This window comes from Diceros bicornis, chromosome 2 (assembly GCF_020826845.1).
Source record: "Diceros bicornis minor isolate mBicDic1 chromosome 2, mDicBic1.mat.cur, whole genome shotgun sequence".
Classification (NCBI taxonomy): domain Eukaryota; kingdom Metazoa; phylum Chordata; class Mammalia; order Perissodactyla; family Rhinocerotidae; genus Diceros; species Diceros bicornis.
In genome coordinates, this window is record NC_080741.1 from 41,528,529 (window position 1) to 41,548,724 (window position 20,196).

Genomic DNA, 20,196 nt, shown 5'->3' on the forward strand with positions numbered 1-20,196 from the left:
TATTCATACAGTCAACACCAGTGTTCCGTGTCTTATCTCTCTTGAGTGCTAAGGTATCTTCACATATTTTGGGCCACAGAGATTCTAGTGCCATCTCCTATGGATGGGGTTGAGAAGATAACTCTGGCTCTTCATATGCCCTGGACCTCTCAGATTTGCTCCCTTACAAGCCTAGTTACTACCTTATACTTGGACCACCAGGGAAACTTTGGAACTAGATGTAGTGAAATTTTCAAGGGCTAATCTTGCATTTGTATTGAATAAATTTCTGTTTAATGCAAGGTGTGTATATTGCATTACTTTTCCAATGTTTCTCATTATAATTTGGGAAACGTAGCTGTGTGGAAAAAAATGTGGGATGTATTAGTTTCATAAGGGCTGCTGTAACAAATTACCACAAACTAGGTCGCTTAAAATAACAGAAATTTATTCTCTTACAGTTCTGGAGGCCAGAAGTCTAAAATTAAGGTATCAGCAGGGCTGTGCTCTCTCTGAGGGTTCTAGAGGAGAATCCTTCCTTGCCTCTTCCTAGTTTCTGGAGGTTGCCAGCAATCCTAGGCGTTCCTTGGTTGCAGCCGCATCACTGCAATTTCTGCCTCTGTCTTCACATAGTTATCTTCTCTGTGTGTGTGTGTGGCTGTGTCTTCACATGGCATTCTCCTCTCTGTGTACCTATATGCAAATTTACCTCATGTTATGGAGACACTAATGGCCCACCCTAATCCAGTATGACACACCTTAATTTGATTACATCTGCAAAGACTCTATTTCCAAATAAGGTCACATTCAAGGGTACTATGGTTAGGACTTCAACATATCTTTTTGGGAGACACAATTCAACTCATAACATGTGGCAAAAATGTAACAAGAATATCTTTGAGAATAATATCATCTAATTAATAAAACTAGTCTTATGGTTGGGTATATTTAATCCTTCCCCATAACACTGTAAAAATAAACCAGTTCCCAAGCTCTCTGTACACTTAGCTCTCTTATAAACATTTGGGCTAGCATCCTTTCAGAGGGCATTTTCATTTACTGCATGAGATTTAGATATTGAAGAAGCTGCACAGGGAACATGTGTGCACTCTGACTTAGTGGAACTAGGGAGGAAGAGACATTTTGTTGAACTTATCTTTTAGATACCAACCAGGGGTCCAGAGAATAGCTGATTTGTACTAGGACAGCCTGTGCCCTCAGCTATGCCATCATCATCTTATTAACCTGCATCTGTGGGTGCTGGCAAACCCCAACAAGCATCTTGAAAGCCTCTTTGGCCTCTGATGGGCTAACAGTGACAGAGAAATGAGAGCAAGGCTCCAGAAAAATCTGTATCTATGAGGCACATAAGGTAGACCAGCCTCCAGGCTTTGTAATTATATACATGGGAAATCTTATGAAGTCATCAAATATATATCAATGAATTGACCTGGTCTTTGTCATTGTGACAGGAAATGTCCCAAGAGTTTATAGAAGATCATGGCTGTCGTTAAGATCCTTTATGTTCTAATGTTGTCACAGCAACTCCTTGCTCTTCTTCATCTTAAGACCTGCCACGTGCCTTGGGCTGAATAGTCTCCTCTGGCAACACTTGCTCATTCACTGCATAAATCCAATTAATCTTTTGGGACTTAACTCCTATTATCTCTTGTGCTTAGAGCAGCACCTGTCATGTAATAGGTACTTACTAACATTTATAGGATGAATTAAAGAAAATATTTGCTATACCTTTTATCTCCGAGATCATCTTTCTCACAATGTCCCTTTTCTTTTGATTATACTAATTATGGAGCCCTGGCCCAAGGGGAATGTGAAAGGCTCCCTCCTTAAAGTCTGACTATGAGATGTGGAGTAGGCTCTGGAATGTATCTCAAAGTTGCCTCTTTAGCTACACAGCAGACAGTTCTGACCATTGCATCTTTAGAAGAGAGTGTTTTCCTCATCTAAATTGGGGGGAACACCGTTGAGTTCTACAACGTGAAATTCAAGGGCTATAGAAAGTATCCATTCTGTTCTGCCCCCGCCCCCCACCAATTTTACCAGTGGAGAAACAGGTTCAGAGGGGAAAGAGTTTGGCCCAGGTCACCCAGGCAATCAGTGGAAGAGTTAGGATTAGAACTAGTTCCCAGGACAGCGCTCCTTCCTGCTCCACCTACTCTGAAGCTCAAACTGCAAAATATCAGGAACCCTGACAGTAAAGGAGGAAGTGATTTATGACACATGTCAGTATCACATAATTAAAAAAAAATAATGCGTTAAGATATACCATTGGTCTTGACATACCTTTAAAAATATTAATTTTAATGGATATCTCCAAGGCCTTTCATGACACAGACCACAGGTGTTACTCTGGGCCAGAGCAATTGTCTGGCAACTCTCAACATGCAGTCATGCAAAATCCTAAATGACACTGCCAATCTCTATGTGGTGTTTCACAGAGGACTACCTCGGACCTTCAGCAACATCCTTGCCATATGTCTTTGAAAGTTCTGGTCCTGAGAAGTTTGTCTCAGTAAATGTAAGCTCTGGTCACAATAGAAATAATAGGACCAGGGACATTTTCTGGAAATAAGAGAAGCCATCATCTGATACTAAAATTCAACAGGGAAGTCACAGCGGAGATGCTCTTGGCTTCTGACTCCTGTTGGTGTGTGTGGGCTTCTCCAAAGGTGGGTACCAACTGCACTCCTTGCCCAGTTCTGACATTGTGACCAGTGGCATGCATTGGTGAGGTGGTAGCTGGGTGCCACCTGCAGTGGGAAAGATCACAGAGCAGAAGGACACATCAGAACTGGACACGTCCATGCGTGAGTGTCTTTTTTTTTTTTTTTTTAAGGATTTTGTTTATTTATTTTTCCCCCAAAGCCCCAGTAGATAGTTGTCTGTCATAGCTGCACATCCTTCTAGTTGCTGTATGTGGGACGCGGCCTCAGCATGGCCGGAGAAGCGGTGCGTCGGTGCACGCCCGGGATCCGAACCCGGGCCGCCAGCAGCGGAGTGCGTGCACTTAACCGCTAAGCCACTGGGCCGGCCCTGGAGTGTCTTCACTAGGGCCCAAGGGCAGTGGCTTCCTTACTGGTAGTTTCACCTCCATTTTGTAATGAATTGGATGTACTCATGTTGACTTGATCACTAAGGCCTCTAGTGACACTGTCATAGGATGGCGGGAAAGATGTGGCAGATGCAGTTTCAGATTTGTCCGGGAGCACACAATTTTCATTTGCCATGAATGCACCAAAGCCTTCATCTCGGAGTGACACAGCCTCCTCCTCAGCCCTGGGCACACCTGGGGGGTTGGAGATTGTCTTGGAGCGGTGCAGCATGTAGCTCCGATAGGCCTTTTGAATGACAGTGGCTGAAATGTCTTCTTGCTTCCACCGGAGGGTGGTTGCTATTGGTTCGTAGGATGCTTTTGAAAGATTAGTTGCCATAAACTTCTCTTCCATATTTGCCTTCAGGGAATCCAACTCCCCAGATTCTCCCAGAACATTCTTGGTAAAGGCAAAAAGGATATCCAAACAGTGGATCTTATCCCCAGGGACCAAGGGCAGGTCCATCTGGATTAATATATTCCGATTGGGTTTTGGGATTCTCAGGGGGCCAGAGAGGGTATCTGCAAAATCTGAGAGGGCAGAAAAGGTAATAAACTGTGTGGCCTCTGGGTCGAACTTCTCCCAGGTCTCGTAGAACATGTCGAAGTCATCCTCACTCAGGGGCTCAGAACTCTCCTCTGTGGCTACATTGAAGTTCTCCAAAATCACTGCAATGTACATGTTGACCACAATGAGAAAGGAGATGATGATGTAGGTGGTAAAGAAGATGATGCCCACGGCTGGGCTCCCACAGTTCCCCCGGGAGCCATTGCTGTTGGGCAGATTGGGGTCACAATAGGGGGGCCCCGTGTTGAGGATGGGGCTGAGGAGACCATCCCAGCCAGCTGATGTGGTGATCTGGAAGAGGCAGAGCATGCTGTTGGCGAAAGTCTGAAAGTTGAACATGTCGTCGATGCCAGCCTCCTGCTTGACATGGGGGAAGCTGGACATGCCAAAGATGGAGTAGATGAACATGACGAGGAAGAGTAGCAGGCCAATGTTGAAGAGGGCAGGCAGGGACATCATCAGGGCAAAGAGCAGCGTGCGGATCCCCTTCGCTGCTCGGATTAGTCTGAGGATGCGGCCGATTCGTGCCAGGCGGATGACTCGGAAGAGTGTTGGGGATAAGAAATTTTTAAGAATTTCAGAAAATATCAAGCCTTTAAAAGAGAGGGGAAATGATCTAATTAGTACTTCTAAACACGAATCCTGACAAAGTTGGCTGTGATCACACTCCCTCATCCCTCATCTCTGCTCCATATGGACCTCCCCGTGAGCATTTGTAGTTAAGGACTCTGGGCCCTCTGAACCTGGCACAGTGGTTGCCATAAAGTAGGGGCTCATACTAGTTTATTTCAATAAATCCTCTCTCCCTCAAGTAAGTCTCATCCTTCCTACCATGTTCTTATCTTTCCCTCCACTCAGAATATCTCCTTAGTCAACCTCCGTGATCAAATCCCGATGTTCTACAGACTAGTTCAGCTGGAAGAGATTGCACATATTCCATATGCACCCAGTCCTTTGTCTGTTTCTGTATATGACACAGACCCTGCTCTTCCCTGAGAATTCAGCCTTTGGATCCTGCCTTTCCCTCCACTCTGGTCCTGTGCTTTGTGGAGGCCAGGACCCCCTATGATTCCTCTCCCTATCTCCTGCTGTGAAGATTGACTCAGTTCCTGGCACATGGTCCTGTGGATAATTGTACAGAGCCTGGTTTTAATTATAAGGGGGCCTGAGGAGTTGCGCAACTTGCTGACAGCTAAAGCAAAATGGCTTTGAATGGCCAGCTGTCTGCATAATGGCTTTTATTTGTTTCTTTCATTTCCAGCTGTGTTTGAACTCTATGTTAGGGCCTGGAAGATGAGCTTGTTTAGGGTCAGTTACAGCCCCTCATCCCAACTAAGAGCAAGGTTGGAAAGATGAAGAATATATATGTCTCCCTATGTGATATCTAACTTGAAGATTTGTGAAGCATGGCCTTGGGGACCTGTGGAGGCCTACTGGGACCACCAAAGATTAGGCAAGGTCTTTAGGTAAGAAAGGATTCAAAATCTCTCGGGAAAAACAGCGAGGGGGGTGGTAGCAAGCTCTCTCTCCTTGCCAGAGTTCCCTTGACCTTCTTCCCCTACTTGCCTTTTGTCATATGGATATGGGTGTTCACAGTATTGTGTTGGAAGGAGGAAAGGAATGGGAGAAGACTTGGGAAATAGTTATAATTTTGGATTACAAAACCTTTACAAAAGTCCCTCTCTTAAAGTTCAGTTTAACTGGGATATTTTTTCATAGTGTAGGATACATTATGTGTCTGTGTAATCTCCCAAGTTACTACCAGCCAACTGGTCTACCTCTACTTCGACAGAGAATGAATCTTCATACTTGTAACAGTTAGATACTCAATACATGTCTTGCTGGTGGGAAGGAAGAAATGGGGAGAGGGAGAGAGGGCAGAAGGTGGGTTCTTTCACATTTTTCTAGCTGTCTCTATGAGTGATTTCTGCCTAGTGGATGGTGTTGCTGTGTAGGTTATAGGAACTGGTAGTTAAGGTGTCTCCATTATAGAATTGAGTACTTTGAGTATATTTTATTTCTATAGTACTGATATGGGAAGTCACATAAGAAAGCTTTCTTCTCTAATATAAAATCAAAATGGCCTTAAGAGTCTCTCACTTTGGAAGGCAAACAAACAAACAAACAAACAAAATAAACCTCCCACCCAAAATAGCAGCAACAGAAAAATAAAACAAAACAAAAAACAAAAATAAATTTAAATCCCTCAAACAAATAAACACAACCCAAGCCTGTATTTCAGCACCAGGGCAGGGAGATGGATTAAGTGCTGCCAAGTTGTTATTTAGATGCTATTAGCTCTTGATGGTAAATCAATGGAAAATTAAATCTACAGCTATGCCCTGACATGAAAAGTAAGCAGGTCGTGATATAACGGGGCAGGATAGATTTGTAATGCAAAGTAAAGCTGGCGCGCTGGGATGTGGCTTTTAAAGGGCCAAACTTTGGCTAAACCACAAGAAGGCCAGGGACAGTCTCCTGGTTGTTGGTGGGAGGTGGCTAGTTCATTAGAAGAACATTAGCCTGGTCTAAATTCAGCTCCACCCTTTACAAATTCTATGGCCTTGCATAACTTTCTTAATCTCTGAGGCTCAATTTTAAAGGTATAAAATGAAGATAATAACACTCCTTTACAGGGTTGCTGTGAAGATCCGTGGAGCCTAGCCCAGGGCTCAGAACTCAGCAAGCACTCAATTATGTCAGCTCCATTCCCCACTTTAGCCTCTGACTTGATTCATTTTCTTTGAACTCCATTGGCCCCATAATACTGGGCCTGTCATACAACAACACCCAGACTAGGCCACATTAGCATTGATCTCTCGGCATTGATCCCCTGACTTTTCTATCACTCATATTCCCTAAGTGGACAGTTATATAGAGATTTAATTCCAGACCTTTGACTTAAGAATCTCCTTTGAACAATCTCCTCCTAGTCTTTCCTCACTCTTCTGGCAACCTACCTCCTTTTCCAGAAAGTATTTTGACTCACTTCACATCACACCACCCACTCTCTGCTTTGAAGACCACAAAGATAAGGCCCACTGGAAACTGCGTCATTTTAGGTTCTCTGGAGGAGTGATTGCTCCCTACCAGCCCCTAAAGTTCTGGCGATGGCTGTGCACATAATAGGTGCCTGAAAACACTTCATGACAACATGAAATGGAACCTCTCCATTTCACTGACAGGCCCAGAGGCATTTTAAATCTGCTGCTCTTGGAAGGCAGCAAATACGGGGCTCCTCTATCATATACCATGTGTTTAAAAAGTTTGTTGCTTGTCTCCTTGGTTTGGAAAGAGCAGCCAAAACAACCCCAAGCAGAGCCTGGGCTTCACTACCGCATTTGATACCCACTTACTCCCAATGGAGAGGACCACAACAATGAAGTCAAATACATTCCAGCCATTGGTGAAGTAGTAATGTCTCAAGGCGAACATCTTCATGACACACTCTCCAGTGAAGACAGCCACAAAGAACTGGTTGATTTTGTTAAGGACTTTTGTCTTTTCTTCACTCTGCTCATCGGTCTCCACCATCATGGTGATCATGTTGAGGCAGATGAGGACCATAATGACAATGTCGAAAGTCTGCCTGGTCACGATGTCAAAGATGAAGCCTTGGTACTTGTTCTGGGAAAACAAGAGATGGCACATCAGGACCTTTGGGCCAACATAAATCAGGTTTCTGGAGGGGCTGTGTTGTTCTCCATAGATGGGGTTTTTAAAGTCTGTATCTTTTGTCTCCCTCACACTCCACACAAGCCAAGTCAAAACAGAAGCCAAGTCCTGTTCTTACTCCTTTCAAATCTCACTCTTAGTTGATTCTACTTTATTGCCTCAATTCAAGTCCTCATCACCTTTCCTGGCCCCATGAAGTCACCAAGCACTTTGTCCTTGGCCATGCTCTACCCTCCATTTGCAATGCCCTTCCAATCCCCTCTTTTGGCTACCTAAATCCCAATAGTCTTGAGTGATCCATCTCTCTTAAGCCCCTCTTCCTCCAGGGAATTTTCCTTAATCACATCACACCACATTGCTCCGTCCCTTCTTTGGGACTGCCAGTCTTGAGTTCTAGCATTTCATGTATACTTCTTGTCTTCTCTACTAGACAATGAGCTCTTTGAGGATGGGGCCATGTCTTATTTAACTTTGTGTTCCTATAGTACCCTGCATATAGCAAGAGTTCAAGAATATCTTGTAAAATTATTGACTCAAGGGTAAAGTTAAGTGTTATGATACAACTTATTCTTGCAATTTTTTTTTTTATTCCTGGGGCTGTGCAGATGTCAAAGCAAATTCAAGTACAGGGCATGGGGTCAAGTCTTGGTTGTTTGCATTCTTAGAGGGAGGTAGAGTGGTCTGGATAACCAAGAGATCATTTCTACCTGGCTATTTTTATGGTGTTTAAAAAAAACTTCCTAGTATGGTCCTCTAGTCTTTCCTGTGCTGTTACCATCTTACTGTTCTATGAGTCCTTGATCACAACCCCATATTCTCCACCCATCACCTTCTCTCGAACCCATCTCCTGAGCTCTGTGGAGCTTGCCTGCTTTGATCAGCAAACATCTCCTCCTACTCAGTGGCTGCTCATTCTTCCCTATCCCATGTACTCCAGGCCTGGGGGGGGGGGGGGCTGAGGTCTTTCTTATTTCCCACTGTCATTTCCAGATCTTTGCTCCCCTGTGTCTTGTAAAACCCTTCTTCCTTTGAAGCTGTGTCATCTAGCTAGCCCATCTCCACCACCTCTTCATTGCTGCCACTTACCAACCTTCTGGTCCCTCCGCTTCATTACTGATGAGTGAGGCTCTTGGCTACACTTGGCCACTCTTGGCTATTATCTCTCAAGTCCTTGGCTAAATCTCAATGACCTAGTTTTTCCTAACTTGAAGAAAAATCTTCCTGAACCTCACATCTCCCTCCAGCTACCACCGTACTTCTCTCTCCATTTTCACAGCTAAATTTCTTCAAAGAGTTGTGTGTAATCACTGTTTCCCATTCCCTCCTCAACCCACTACAATATAGCTTTTGTCCCCATCCTGCCACTAAAATGGTTTTTGTTAAGATCACTAATGACCTTCATGGTGCTAACCCCAAGGGCACTTGTTCAGCATTGCTTACCACCCCCTCCACCGTGAGACTCTTTTCTTAGTTCCCATCGTGACTTACTTTATTTTTTTTTTCCCTTTCCTTTCTGGCTGCTCTTTTTTGAGTCTTCTTTCCCCAACTTTTAGGTGTTAGAGTTCCTCAAGGCTCAGTCCCAGGCCCCTTTGCTTTTCACCTCCTTCTTTCTCTCTTGGCCATCTCTCAAGCCTGTGAATTAATATGTGTGCGATTTTTGCTAATTATTTTCCTATGTCACTGCACTGTATGTAATCTTTGTGAGGGTAGGAACTTTGTCCATCTTGCTCACTGCTCTATCCCCATTGTCTGCATAGTGCCTGACACACAATAGATGCTCAATAAATAGATGGATGAATGGATGACAGAACAGACAGCTCTGTTACACACCTCAAATACAATTATAAAGCCACTCTACTAGATTTGATTAAATTTAATTCTGTACAACAGGCACTCATTGAATGTGTACTATGTGTAGGGCTCTGCATGAGTGGCTGTGAGGGAGGAAGAGAGGAACCTGTCACGAGTCTCACCATGGAGCTCCCAGGAGCTGCAAAGCAGGCAGAGGGGAGAAGGGCTGTGATAGAGGCTTGTTCCTGCTTTCTGCTTCATGGTGGAGATGAGTTGCTACCCTGTGGGGTTAGAGCAAAGAATCAGACCCAAGTGGGTCTGGCTCCAGGCATAACTGCTGGCTCACATCGTTTCTGGGGTTGGAGGGGGATTGCTGAGCCACGAATAGCTTTCATTTTATCAATGAAAATGGTGAAAATATAGAGGCCCATTCATGGCCACATGACTTCTAATTAAACAGAGCAGGTGACAACATTGCTAAGTGTCTGGGTGTTGGGTTTGCCCTGGATATTCAGATGCTGGGGAGTGGAGCAGCTTGCTGGCTGCTTTTAGCTTAGTCTGTGGGCAGGGATCACTCCTTTTCAACCCTCAGTGCTCTCATAGATGATGAAGTGGGTGACTGATGATGTGACATTCTGGAGCCTATTATTTTCCTTTAAAGTGGAGTATGTGAAACCTGCTTTTAGTGATTTCTATAGCAGGGAATGTAATAGAATAAAATTTTCCAGTCTTGTAGAAGCTTTAGTCTTTCCTATGGGTGAAGCATAATATTTAGAACTTGGGCTTCACTAGTGGGGAGAAGTAGTATGTATGTGCATGTGTTGGAGGTCCCTATGTTGACCCAGGGTGGCCCTGCCATGAAATGGCACCCATGCACCTGTGGGGCAGAACTCCTGTGCCAATGCTCTGCTTATCTGACTAGCTTGACTTGTTGGGACTCCTAAGGGAAGAAGGTGAGCATTCCGGTGCCAGTCATCTGGTGAAAAGGAAGCTGGACCTGGGAAGGTAAGTCTTAGGTGGGAGAGGGAATTTCTCTTTTTCCTTGGGTTTCTTTCTTGGCTCTGGACTTTGGGGAGGGCAGACGATCAGGCTTGTGCCATTGTGTGGTGTGTGCCAAGATGTTGCCTGCCATATGGATGCTGGCCAGGAGCTGTGATGGCCTGTGGGCCCTGAAGGGCAGCCATATGTAGTTGCTGCTTGGGACCTGCTCTGCTGGTTTCCCTTTTGGCATCCCTAAGACTTCAAAGTTTGGTTTAAATGTTCCAGCCTTGCCTCAGCTATGCTAAGGGAAACAAGGAAAGAGTGTTTGCCATGCTTGGACCTGAATATTAAGGAGAGAGCCATGTTTCTCTACTAAAGCTAGTATACACTCCTATCGTCATAAAGGATGGTGAATCTTAGGAACACAGTTGGCTATGAGGTTTTGCTTCCCTTATCCATATGGAGGACCTCCCCCAGTGCCAACGTCAGAGAATCTTGGTTATGGCTTAATTAGGAGAAATGGTGATTTTGTTGTATATCTTCCTGCTACCCATTGAATTCCACTCCTATTTTAGTGCCTGGAATTTCAACATTGGGTTCCTACCTTTGTATTAAGATAATGTCCTCTCCAGAGTCCTTTTTTGAAATGCAGCCCACCCTGTCCCAGGGAAATTGTCTTCCTTGAGAAGAGGAAGCTATGGTGGGCTATGGGATTGGTTGATGAGAGGGCAGAAGCTGAGACGTTATAGAGAGATTGAGCAGTATGTCAGAGAAGGTACCAAAAACTGTCATGATTTTGCCAAGGGTTGCTCCTAGCATAGAACTCTTTGGTGTCTAGTTTAAATGTGGATTCAATATCGTCCAGCAACCAGTAAAGGCCAGCATGGACTCAGCTGCTTGTTCCTCAGGATCCTCCTCTCATAGCCCCTGACTTGACTCTGATTGGCTGGGCACAGCCTTTCACCTACATCTTTTAATTTTGAGCCTGTTTCTGCCCATTGGACTGGCTGACAAAGGGATACTCAATGAGCCTTAAGGACTTTCCCTCAGGCTCACCAAAACCCAGTTATCTTTATCTCATGGGGGATTTGGGAGGAAATCTCTGCCCCTACAGAGGACTGAATGTCCTATCGCTCCCCATTGTAACACTTCTTATCAGAATTGAGAATAGTAATAAATTTATGACCACTGTTTCCAAGTAAAGTGTGTCAAAGGTCATTTTTTTCTCTTGTAAATGTTTTCAAGACTCCGTGCTCATGAAGTTTTTAGTAACTTATGCAAACCTCATGCCTCGATTTAGAAATCCTAATGCCTTGGCCAACAGAACATACGTTTCTCTAATCTGTTCCTTTATTGAAGGTCCTTAGGCTTTGCCCTTGTGTGGGGAAAGGCTAATGGGATTGTGCCATGGGCAGTACCTGTAGTTTCTTCATAAATGCTGCATCTTAACCACATAAAGGTTAAGTAAAGGGACAAGATGCCAATTCCATTAACTGGAGTGGATGGCTCAGAAATTCTCTGAAGAGGTTCAGCTGTATTTTTCTAACATATCGGTACTCCCACTCACAAACCTGTTCATCCAGTCCCAACAGGGGCCAACCAGAGGTTGTTTTTCATCTTCCGGCAGAGGGCTGAGAAAAACTCAAGTGATATCATGTATGGTTTGAGTGCTGCATTTCATGCAGGAATAAAAGGGCATGTCTATTAGGGTCTTTGAGAACAAAGGAATCAAAGTGGAGTATGACCTTAAGTTTTGGTCAGTTTTTAAACACTACAGTGGGATAATTTTTGGTTCCTATTGTGCCACCTGACCATGACCATGACTGGGCTCTGGATCCCAGGGGGGTTGGGTTTTGGCCATTTCCTCTCTGTCTACCTATAGGCATGGGATGGAAAGTAGGGCGAGGCTGGAGATCCATGGCAATCTAGATCATGATGCATAACCACACAAACATTTTATCTCAGGGCTCTAACCACCCATACTACCATATAGTCTAATCTGCTCCCAATTCTGTGCTTGAACCCTAAATCTGTTGGGGAACTCAGTATTTCCCTACACAGGTCTGTTTGGAGAATCTGTGGGAGATGTGTTCACTCCAGAAGATCAGAGTTGCTTCTTGTAGACTTCTCATTCCTCGGGCCTGAGAACTCTCATTACCTCATCCCCATACTCAACCCAGATCTCCTCCTCCACAGAGAGCACTGGCCAGACCCCCACCCAGCAGAGGCATAGGTTGTCAAGTTGGATTTCCAGACACGGTCTGCTAGAGGGAAGCTCTGGGGCTCACCAGGGGCCGTGGGATAGGTTTCTGGGGCTTCTTGGAGCCCAGCTTCTTCATGGCATTGTAGTACTTCTTTTGCTCCTCTGTCATGAAGATGTCCTGGCCCCCTAAGTGCAGGAGAGGACAACACACATTGCTGTTATTAAAGCAACAAGAACCCTTGGGGATACCCAAATCAGAGCACACCGCAGGGGAAGGACATCTCAATCTTCTCCCCTCTCTGCAGAAAGACATTCCAAGGCCAGGATTAAGCAGTGTCCTGTCCAGGTGCCACAACCAGTGACAGAGCAGGCAGGACTGAGCTCCAGCTCTGACTCCCTGCCTGGGTCTCTGGAGCAAAGCCTGTTTCTCTTCTCCAGGAACCCAAAGATGCTGCCTGGACAGAGAGTGGGGGAGGGTTTGGGAACAGAACCCAAGGAGAAGGTACATATCAGTTCAAATCTGAGCCTTGAATACAGTCTGCTCATTCCAGTCAAACTCATTGGGCTTCTAGAATCATAGTCCCTGCCAGGAGCAGGAGCTTCCCTCAGGGCCTTCTGGAACAAAGACCCTGGGATCCAGCCCCTTGACTCCTTTCTGGAGAAGAGGGGCTGAGGACAATTATTGCCTTATGCAAGGGTCCTTGGAGAACCCTTGATTGTATTTCTTAAGGCCCTGCCAGTTGCACTGCCCTCTGCTGTTACAGTGCCAGAAATTCCACCACTGAAGATTCCTTCCTCCCTTAGGATTGGGTTTTCTTTAAGAACCATTTGGATCTTCTTCATTCACCCTCTCACCATTTACTTCCTAACATGATTTGAAAGCCTCTCATTTCAATAGCATGTCTGTGTAAATTAGTCACTGCAAATGCTGGGGAAATGGGCTGAGACCTGTGGGGTCTGGAAGGAGATTTCAGAAAATTTGTGGACATAGAGGACTTCCTGGGAGGAACATCTCAGTGGGGGTGGGGACAGGGGCAGAGTATTGGCGAGCACTAGGTGGGGTCACATTGAAAATTCTGGGAAAAGAGTCAGCAAATAGAGTTCCTAACCCCAGCTTGATCACTGGTTTATCTCACTCTGTCACCTAACATGGCCAGCTCCCTCTCTGCACCTAGATTTCCTCATCTGTAAAATAGGAGAAAGAATTGCTTGAATGGTCTCAAAGCCCTCTGGGGTACTGAAGACACTGGTCAGCACTTCACAGCTGTCTGGTTGAGCCCTTCTGGGGCTCCCACACACCTGTTCTGCCCCTTCACATCCCCGGAACTCTGGCTGAGGACTTCCTGCACGTGGGATGCCCATCCTACTAGGTATATATTCTAAATTATAACAGTAACACTTTTCTTCTAGTGCTCCCTGTGTGCTCAGCCCTAAACAAGGTTCTTCTTACACAGGGTTTTGTTTACATCTCACCAGAATCCTGCGAGTGGGTATTATTAACCCCATTAAATGGAGGAGAAAACTGAGGCTGAGAGAGGTTTAAAAATTGCCAGAGTCACTCATCTAGCAAACAGTTGAGTTGGGAACACAAGCCCAGGCTTGTATGATGCCAAAGCCAATGCTAGGCTCTCAGTGCTGGGCTATGTGACTTATCCATGTGATCTCTTTTTTCTCTGGTTCTCAGTCTATGCAAGTCTAAAATGGTGCCCTACATACCTAAGAGGAATGGAGGGTATTAAATGAAACGATCACAGGAAAGCATTTTACATTTTTAATGCCCTCATATTTTAATATAAATGTGAGAGGTTATCTGGGATTGGGTTCCTATTCATCAGAGTCAGCACCCATGGAGGCAACAGTGTTCCTTCCCATCCCAAGGAGGGCTGGGATTCTGCCAACATTGGGGCTCTGGCCCTTCCTGAGGTATCCTGACTCAGTGCTCTGGGGGTCAGGGCCCCAGACAGAGGCAGCAAGTGCTGGAGCCCTTTCTCTCTCTGTTAATGTTTCCCAAGGGTCACCTGGGACACACTCAACACACCTGGTTCCATCTGGGAAGACCATGGCACTCTGGGAAAGAAGATGGGGACCCCAGGCGGGGGGCAGGGGCATTGCTGACACAGAGAAATGCAACTCTTCCAGCAGCAGCCCTGGACACCAGGCATGGGTGAGGGCTGCAACCAGGGGGCAAAGGTCGGTGTTGGTGTTAAAGGCCAAAATTGGGTTCCTGGTCAGGCAGGAAGGGCTGCTAGTAGGGTTGGCTTTAGTCATGAGGCCAGCGGATAGGAAGTATAGGATTTGCCACTACTGCAGAAACATTCCATCCCCACTTATCTTTTTTTTCTGTTGATTGAAGTTGTCAATTATGACCCCAACGAAGAGATTGAGTGTGAAGAAGCCGCCGAAAATGATGAAAATGACGAAGTACAAGTACATGTACACATTGTCCTCCCACTTGGGCTGCAAGTTCTCCTGTGGCCAGACAAGGTGGGGCATGGGGAAGAGGGGTGTCTTAATTTGGGTTCACCCCAAAAGCCTGAGACAAGGACCTGGGTGCAGGTGGTTTATTTGGGAGGTGATCTCAGGAAGCAGGAGTGAGGGAGGGGAGGGTAAGCAGAAGCAGGAGAAAGCCAATGAAGAGGATGTTGTCAAGCAGGCCATTGCCGTGGGCAACTGGCGCTCCATCCTGTTGGAGTCATCTAAGGACCTGTGTAGAACACACCTCAGAACTGTACCACCAAGGGAGAGGGAAGCTGGAGCATTTGTCTACAGACACCCGAAACTTTTCTCTGAGGGTTGCCCCTGGGGACATTAAATGCCCCACCCTTAAGGGAGGGGCTGCTGAGCAAGCTCTGAAGCACTGAAGAAAGTCAAGTCTCAGATGGAGAATCAGAAACCCAGCATGCGAGTGAACTCAGAGGTGGGCTGGGGGGATACTGGACAGGTCATGCACAGTGTCTGCCACAGAGGGAAAAGGTCTTTCCCCAACAGCATTCATCTCCTCTACCTGGCTGCCATGATAGTATCTGAAATGCCATCTTGTTCCTTCAGATGCTCCTTTGTTCTACCCACTGCCCTTGCTCCCACCTCTGCCCAGGGAGTGCCCTCACACACGGTCCTTTAGAAGTTATCTGTTACTTTCCTCAATGGTGAGCAGAGGAAGAGCTTGAGAAGCCTGGGGTGTGTGTGTGGAAAGGGAACAGGCTAGGTTGGCTTAATGTCCAACAGAGGGCCAGCTGGACCCTGCTCCAGGGAAGGATAGTGCCAGGCTGCTGGGTGATCACCTCTTCCAGCACCAAGGCCACCTTCACTCCATTTCAAATAGACTGGTGTGGGCAGGTCACATGGAGGGGAAGGCAGTAGGCATGGCAGGCTGAGACTCACCCCTCGGGAATCGACAGCTGCATACATGATGTCCATCCAGCCTTTAAACGTTGCCTGGAAACAAGGAGCAGAGGCCACTCAGTGTCTGCCCATCTGTGTACACTGGACTCTGCTTTGATTCACTTATTTGTTTGTTTTTCTTATAGAGCATTGGCCCCCCTGGAGTTCTGACTTGTCTCTGTATCTCCCAGGGCTGTGCACAATGCCTGGCACACCATAGCTACTCAGGGATTATTTGTTGAATGACTGCATGAACAAACGGTGGAATGCAGGAACTCGTGGGTAACTGCATGACAAGTGTAAAAGCAATTGCATCAGTGCTTCGATGAATGGAGGACTGAATGACCAAGCGGATGAAGACAAAGGATAAGTGAATGAATGAATGAATGAATGGAAGTGTGAATGTGTTTGACTGTCATCATCACCAGCATTATCTATCATTACAATAGACCTAGAACATAATTTATTACCCTTTAGGAGACGATCTGTAGCAGAAGACTGAACATGTGGCTATTTTGTATAGCAGTGAATTCTAAGCCACCACCTCCTACAAGCCCATGGCAGGCCCATCCTTTTATTCTATTCTGTTAGCCCACATTGGTCTAATTGCACCACTGTGAGATCACACTCATTGGTAAGACCCTCTAGCCTCACGGTGTAGTCTCTAGGAACAGGAAATGACCTCAGCTCACACTGAGTGCTACCCTTTGCAAAGTCTCTACATAGCATCTCTGGGAGACCCCAGACCCTCCATGTTATCGAGCATCCGAAGAAAGAGATGTTTGATCTCAAGACTCACCACCTGCAGAAGTGCAAGGTAACCCATTGCAACATTATCAAAGTTGACCTTCACATTGACCCAAAAGAAGTTGCCAGTGTAGTTTTGACGTTCACAGTCAGACTTGTTATTCACAATAGACCAAGGCACAAGAGAAAAGTTTTCATCGGTGGTGTTGATGCACCTCTTAAACTTCCCTGCAAAGAGGTTCACGCCCATGATGCTGAAGATGAGCCAGAAGATGAGGCAGACGAGGAGGACGTTCATGATGGACGGGATGGCGCCCACCAGGGCATCCACTACCACCTGGGGGGACATGCAAAAGGACCTGGAACCTCACAAATGCCCCACCCCTCCTTGCTGGATCCCACTTCTTTCTACACTCATTCAGGCTGCTTCATGAGCCAGTGGCCTTTGGAAGCAAGAGAAGTGGGTTAATTAGTGCAATAATTCAGACTCAGAAAACTGAAAGACTTTGGGCAGCCGAAGATGGGTTTATACCTTCTCTCTAAATTTCATTCAGGGCAGGTTTCAGTGTCTTTCCTCAGAATTGAGGAGATGGACGAATTTACAAGTACACACATGCTCATTTAGAAGTGTGAGTATGTGTGTTGTGCTCGTACATACAGACTTTTAGAACCGTGCTTTATTTTCCTTAAATACAACACACACAGTATAGTTTATAGTATGCTTTGGTCAAGAATCAGTGAAAACCTAAATCCACATTCACAAACATTCTTATTTATAAATCAGCAACTTGGAGATAAAATAAATATCAAACTATTTCAATCATAAGCTCCTAATGTTTGTAAAGGTACAAGTTAATTTTAAAAGTCCGCTTTTGTTTTTGAAGATATGATGTCTTCTTTCAGTCAATGGTGGAGGAAGAAAGCAAAACCTTACTTTCTGTACCAGGAGACTTTTGTAATTATGGGAAGCGGTGGAATTAGCAGTCCCTCGTCCCTCCATAAGACAAGGGCCAGGCTCGTGAGCATTCCATCCTGAGGTAGTGAGGGCAAGGTGGAAGCTGATAGTGATGGATGAGGAAAGGAATGGATGAAAGGGAAAAATCCACAGGACCCGATGACTGCATTAGGTTGGAGAGAAGATGCATTTCAGTGGGTGGTGGCTGAGGTGCTGAGCTGATGATGTCACTACACTTAAATAGAGTGTCAGAGGAAAGGCTTATTTGTCACGGAAAGATGAAGAACTTGGGATGTTCCAGAGATTTTGGCAATAAGGACAAGAGGCAGGGTGGGGAGATTGAGGTAAGAGATGCTTGTGGAGCCATGAAGCGGGATCACTTTGCTAAGAGCCAGAGAGAGGGAGGTCTGAGTCCTGGTAGATGTGATATTTGAGGTGAGAAGAGAAGAGGGGCTCACAAAGGGACTAGAAGGAGAACTAGGAGAGTGAGGACACTGCAGCACCACCAACGTCTAGCAGGAAGTGAGGACCCAGAGCCAACCTGTGGGGTCAGGGCCTGGAGCTCAGGGTCTGTGGTGTGGAGGGCGTAACAGGGAGAGGGGCACCAAATGCTGCAGACCAGAGCAGTCTGGAGATAGGTCTTACCCGCATGCCTTCAAATCGAGACAGAGCCCGCAGTGGCCGCAGGGCGCGGAGTGTCCGAAGGGCTTTGATGGATGCCATATCAGAATACTGCAGGATCTTTGCTATAAGGCTTATCAGCGAGATCTGAGTGTAGGCAGAGAGGAAAAGCATCACTCTAGGGTTCCAGAACGGTGGTCCTGGTGAAAGGAGACAGGAAATCCCTCCCATCCCCTACTCTGTCTAAGCCACTGTCCCCGTCCTGGCTCCCACCTTATTCTGAATTCCTATAAGAGGTCTAGAGTGAGTCCAATCCCTTCGCTTTTATTAAAGATTCATTCATCACTTATATGAACCTCTGGGCAAGAAAAACTCAGTGTCTCACATTGCCAGCCCCTGGTATGTAGGTGGTCAATCTTGCAGTGTATTAAATCAACCTTCCGTTTCCCCTCTAGGGCACCAGCCGGGCACCAACAGCCTTGAAACTTTGATTGACTTTCAGAGACTTGGAGAGATGATGTTCCTTCATGGAGGTTATGCTGAAAGTCTATTTTGAGGAATACAAAGTGAGTCTCAATTGTATTTGCCCAGAAAATTGGCTGGAAAGAGTCCTGGACTGGGTGGGGCCTAGTTCCCTCTCAACCTCTGATTTTCTGTGACCCTGGGTCAGTGCCTTGTAGTCCACATTGCACTTTCACCCCTTGTAAAATGAGAGAGTCAGATCAAGAGAATTCCAACGTCCTTGTAGCTCTGCAGTTCTTCAGTAAGAGGGACTGGCATGGGCTCACAGATCCAGCTTTGACAGGCAGCTGAGATATAATGACTGAGTTGTGAGTCCCTATTGGTCTGTCAGTTTTTCACTTTTTTTTTTTTGGTGAATGGCCCTGAGCTAACATCTGTTGCCAATCTTCCTCTTTTTGCTTGAGGAAGATTGTCTCTGAGCTAACATCTGTGCCATTCTTCCTCTATTTTGTATGTGGGATGCCACCACAGCATGGCTTGATGAGCACTGTGTAGGTCCGTGCCTGGGATCCAAACCTGCAAACCTGGGCTGCTGAAGCAGAGCACGTGAACTTAACCACTATGTCACCAGGCCAGCCCAGTTTTTCACTTTTTTTAAGTGTTGGACCAAGGGTTGCAAGGGATACAAACTGACATGGAAAAATGGTCACATCTTCCAGGAACTCTGCAGGTGACAGGGAGACACCGTATGCCCAGGCTTGAGCTTGCCAGAGATTGTGACTCAATCATGTGAGACCCCAACTGCACCACGACTCGTGGGCTGAATTCAGGGTTAGCTTATCCTGGCAGCTAGGTAGGGATGTTCACCAGAACTTCAGAAAGGCAGGGGTTTACACTTGGGTGTAAGAGCCTCAAACAATGCCTGTTCTCTAAATGGGTGGCTTATTCCACCAGGACAAAGAACTGGAATGGAAAGGACCCCCTTCCTTCATCCATGCAAGGCCCCAGACACTAGCAGGTGGCACCCAGCTGCCTGGCTGACTGAAGGCAGGGAGGTTTGGGGCCAGTTCCATGCTGGACCCTATTCAATCTTTTTCTCTGCCCCATGAGAAGGCTGTCTCGTGCAAAATCTGCAGTTGGGGCAATCAGGATCTGGGGCCTCTCCATCAAAGCCCTCCCACCCAAGCCCAGCTCCACTCTCACTGCTCAGGCCACTAGCCTCCCAACTGGTCTCTAGGCCTTAGTATTGCATCCATCCCACTGCAAATTTGATTATGATCATGTCTCTCTCTTACTCCCAACCTTCTCTGGTGCTTTGTCACCCTCAGGATAAGCTCCAGAATCCATAGCCTGTATTATATGTCCACAGCCTACTTTTCCAGTCATATTTAACCCATATATTCTACCCAAATTAAACTGTTTGCTAAATGTACCAGTCTGTCTCTTTGCTCAGGGTCATCCTTTAGTTAAAATTGGCCCCCCTAGTCCTCTTTGCACCTCACTGCTCCCGCTCATTTTAAGCCCTACATCTAATGCCACATCCAGTATGAAGCCTTCCCAACTACCCTACCCCCAGAGTGGAAGCAGACTCATGTCTCTGTATGCCTAAGACACTAATTACTTCCAGCAGTGCTCACCACATCCCTCCTCATAATATGTTTATTTCTCTCAGTGTGTCTTATTTGCTGGAAGATTAAAGTGTAAACTCCTGGAGATAGGAA

At 46.1% G+C, this 20,196-nt stretch overlaps 1 protein-coding gene across 1 annotated transcript in view; it reads right to left on the reverse strand.

Moving 5' to 3' along the window:
• Window positions 1-3,047: 3,047 nt before the first annotated feature.
• Window positions 3,048-20,196, reverse strand: part of SCN10A (sodium voltage-gated channel alpha subunit 10) — an 88,668-nt gene continuing 71,519 nt past the window's right edge. The window contains exons 21-27 of the mRNA XM_058549404.1: window positions 18,038-18,160; window positions 16,490-16,774; window positions 15,691-15,744; window positions 14,641-14,778; window positions 12,395-12,499; window positions 7,016-7,286; window positions 3,048-4,252 (exon numbers count right to left, since the gene is read on the reverse strand). Coding sequence (XP_058405387.1) covers window positions 3,048-4,252; window positions 7,016-7,286; window positions 12,395-12,499; window positions 14,641-14,778; window positions 15,691-15,744; window positions 16,490-16,774; window positions 18,038-18,160 — 2,181 coding nt within the window. The remainder of the gene's footprint in view (window positions 4,253-7,015; window positions 7,287-12,394; window positions 12,500-14,640; window positions 14,779-15,690; window positions 15,745-16,489; window positions 16,775-18,037; window positions 18,161-20,196) is intronic.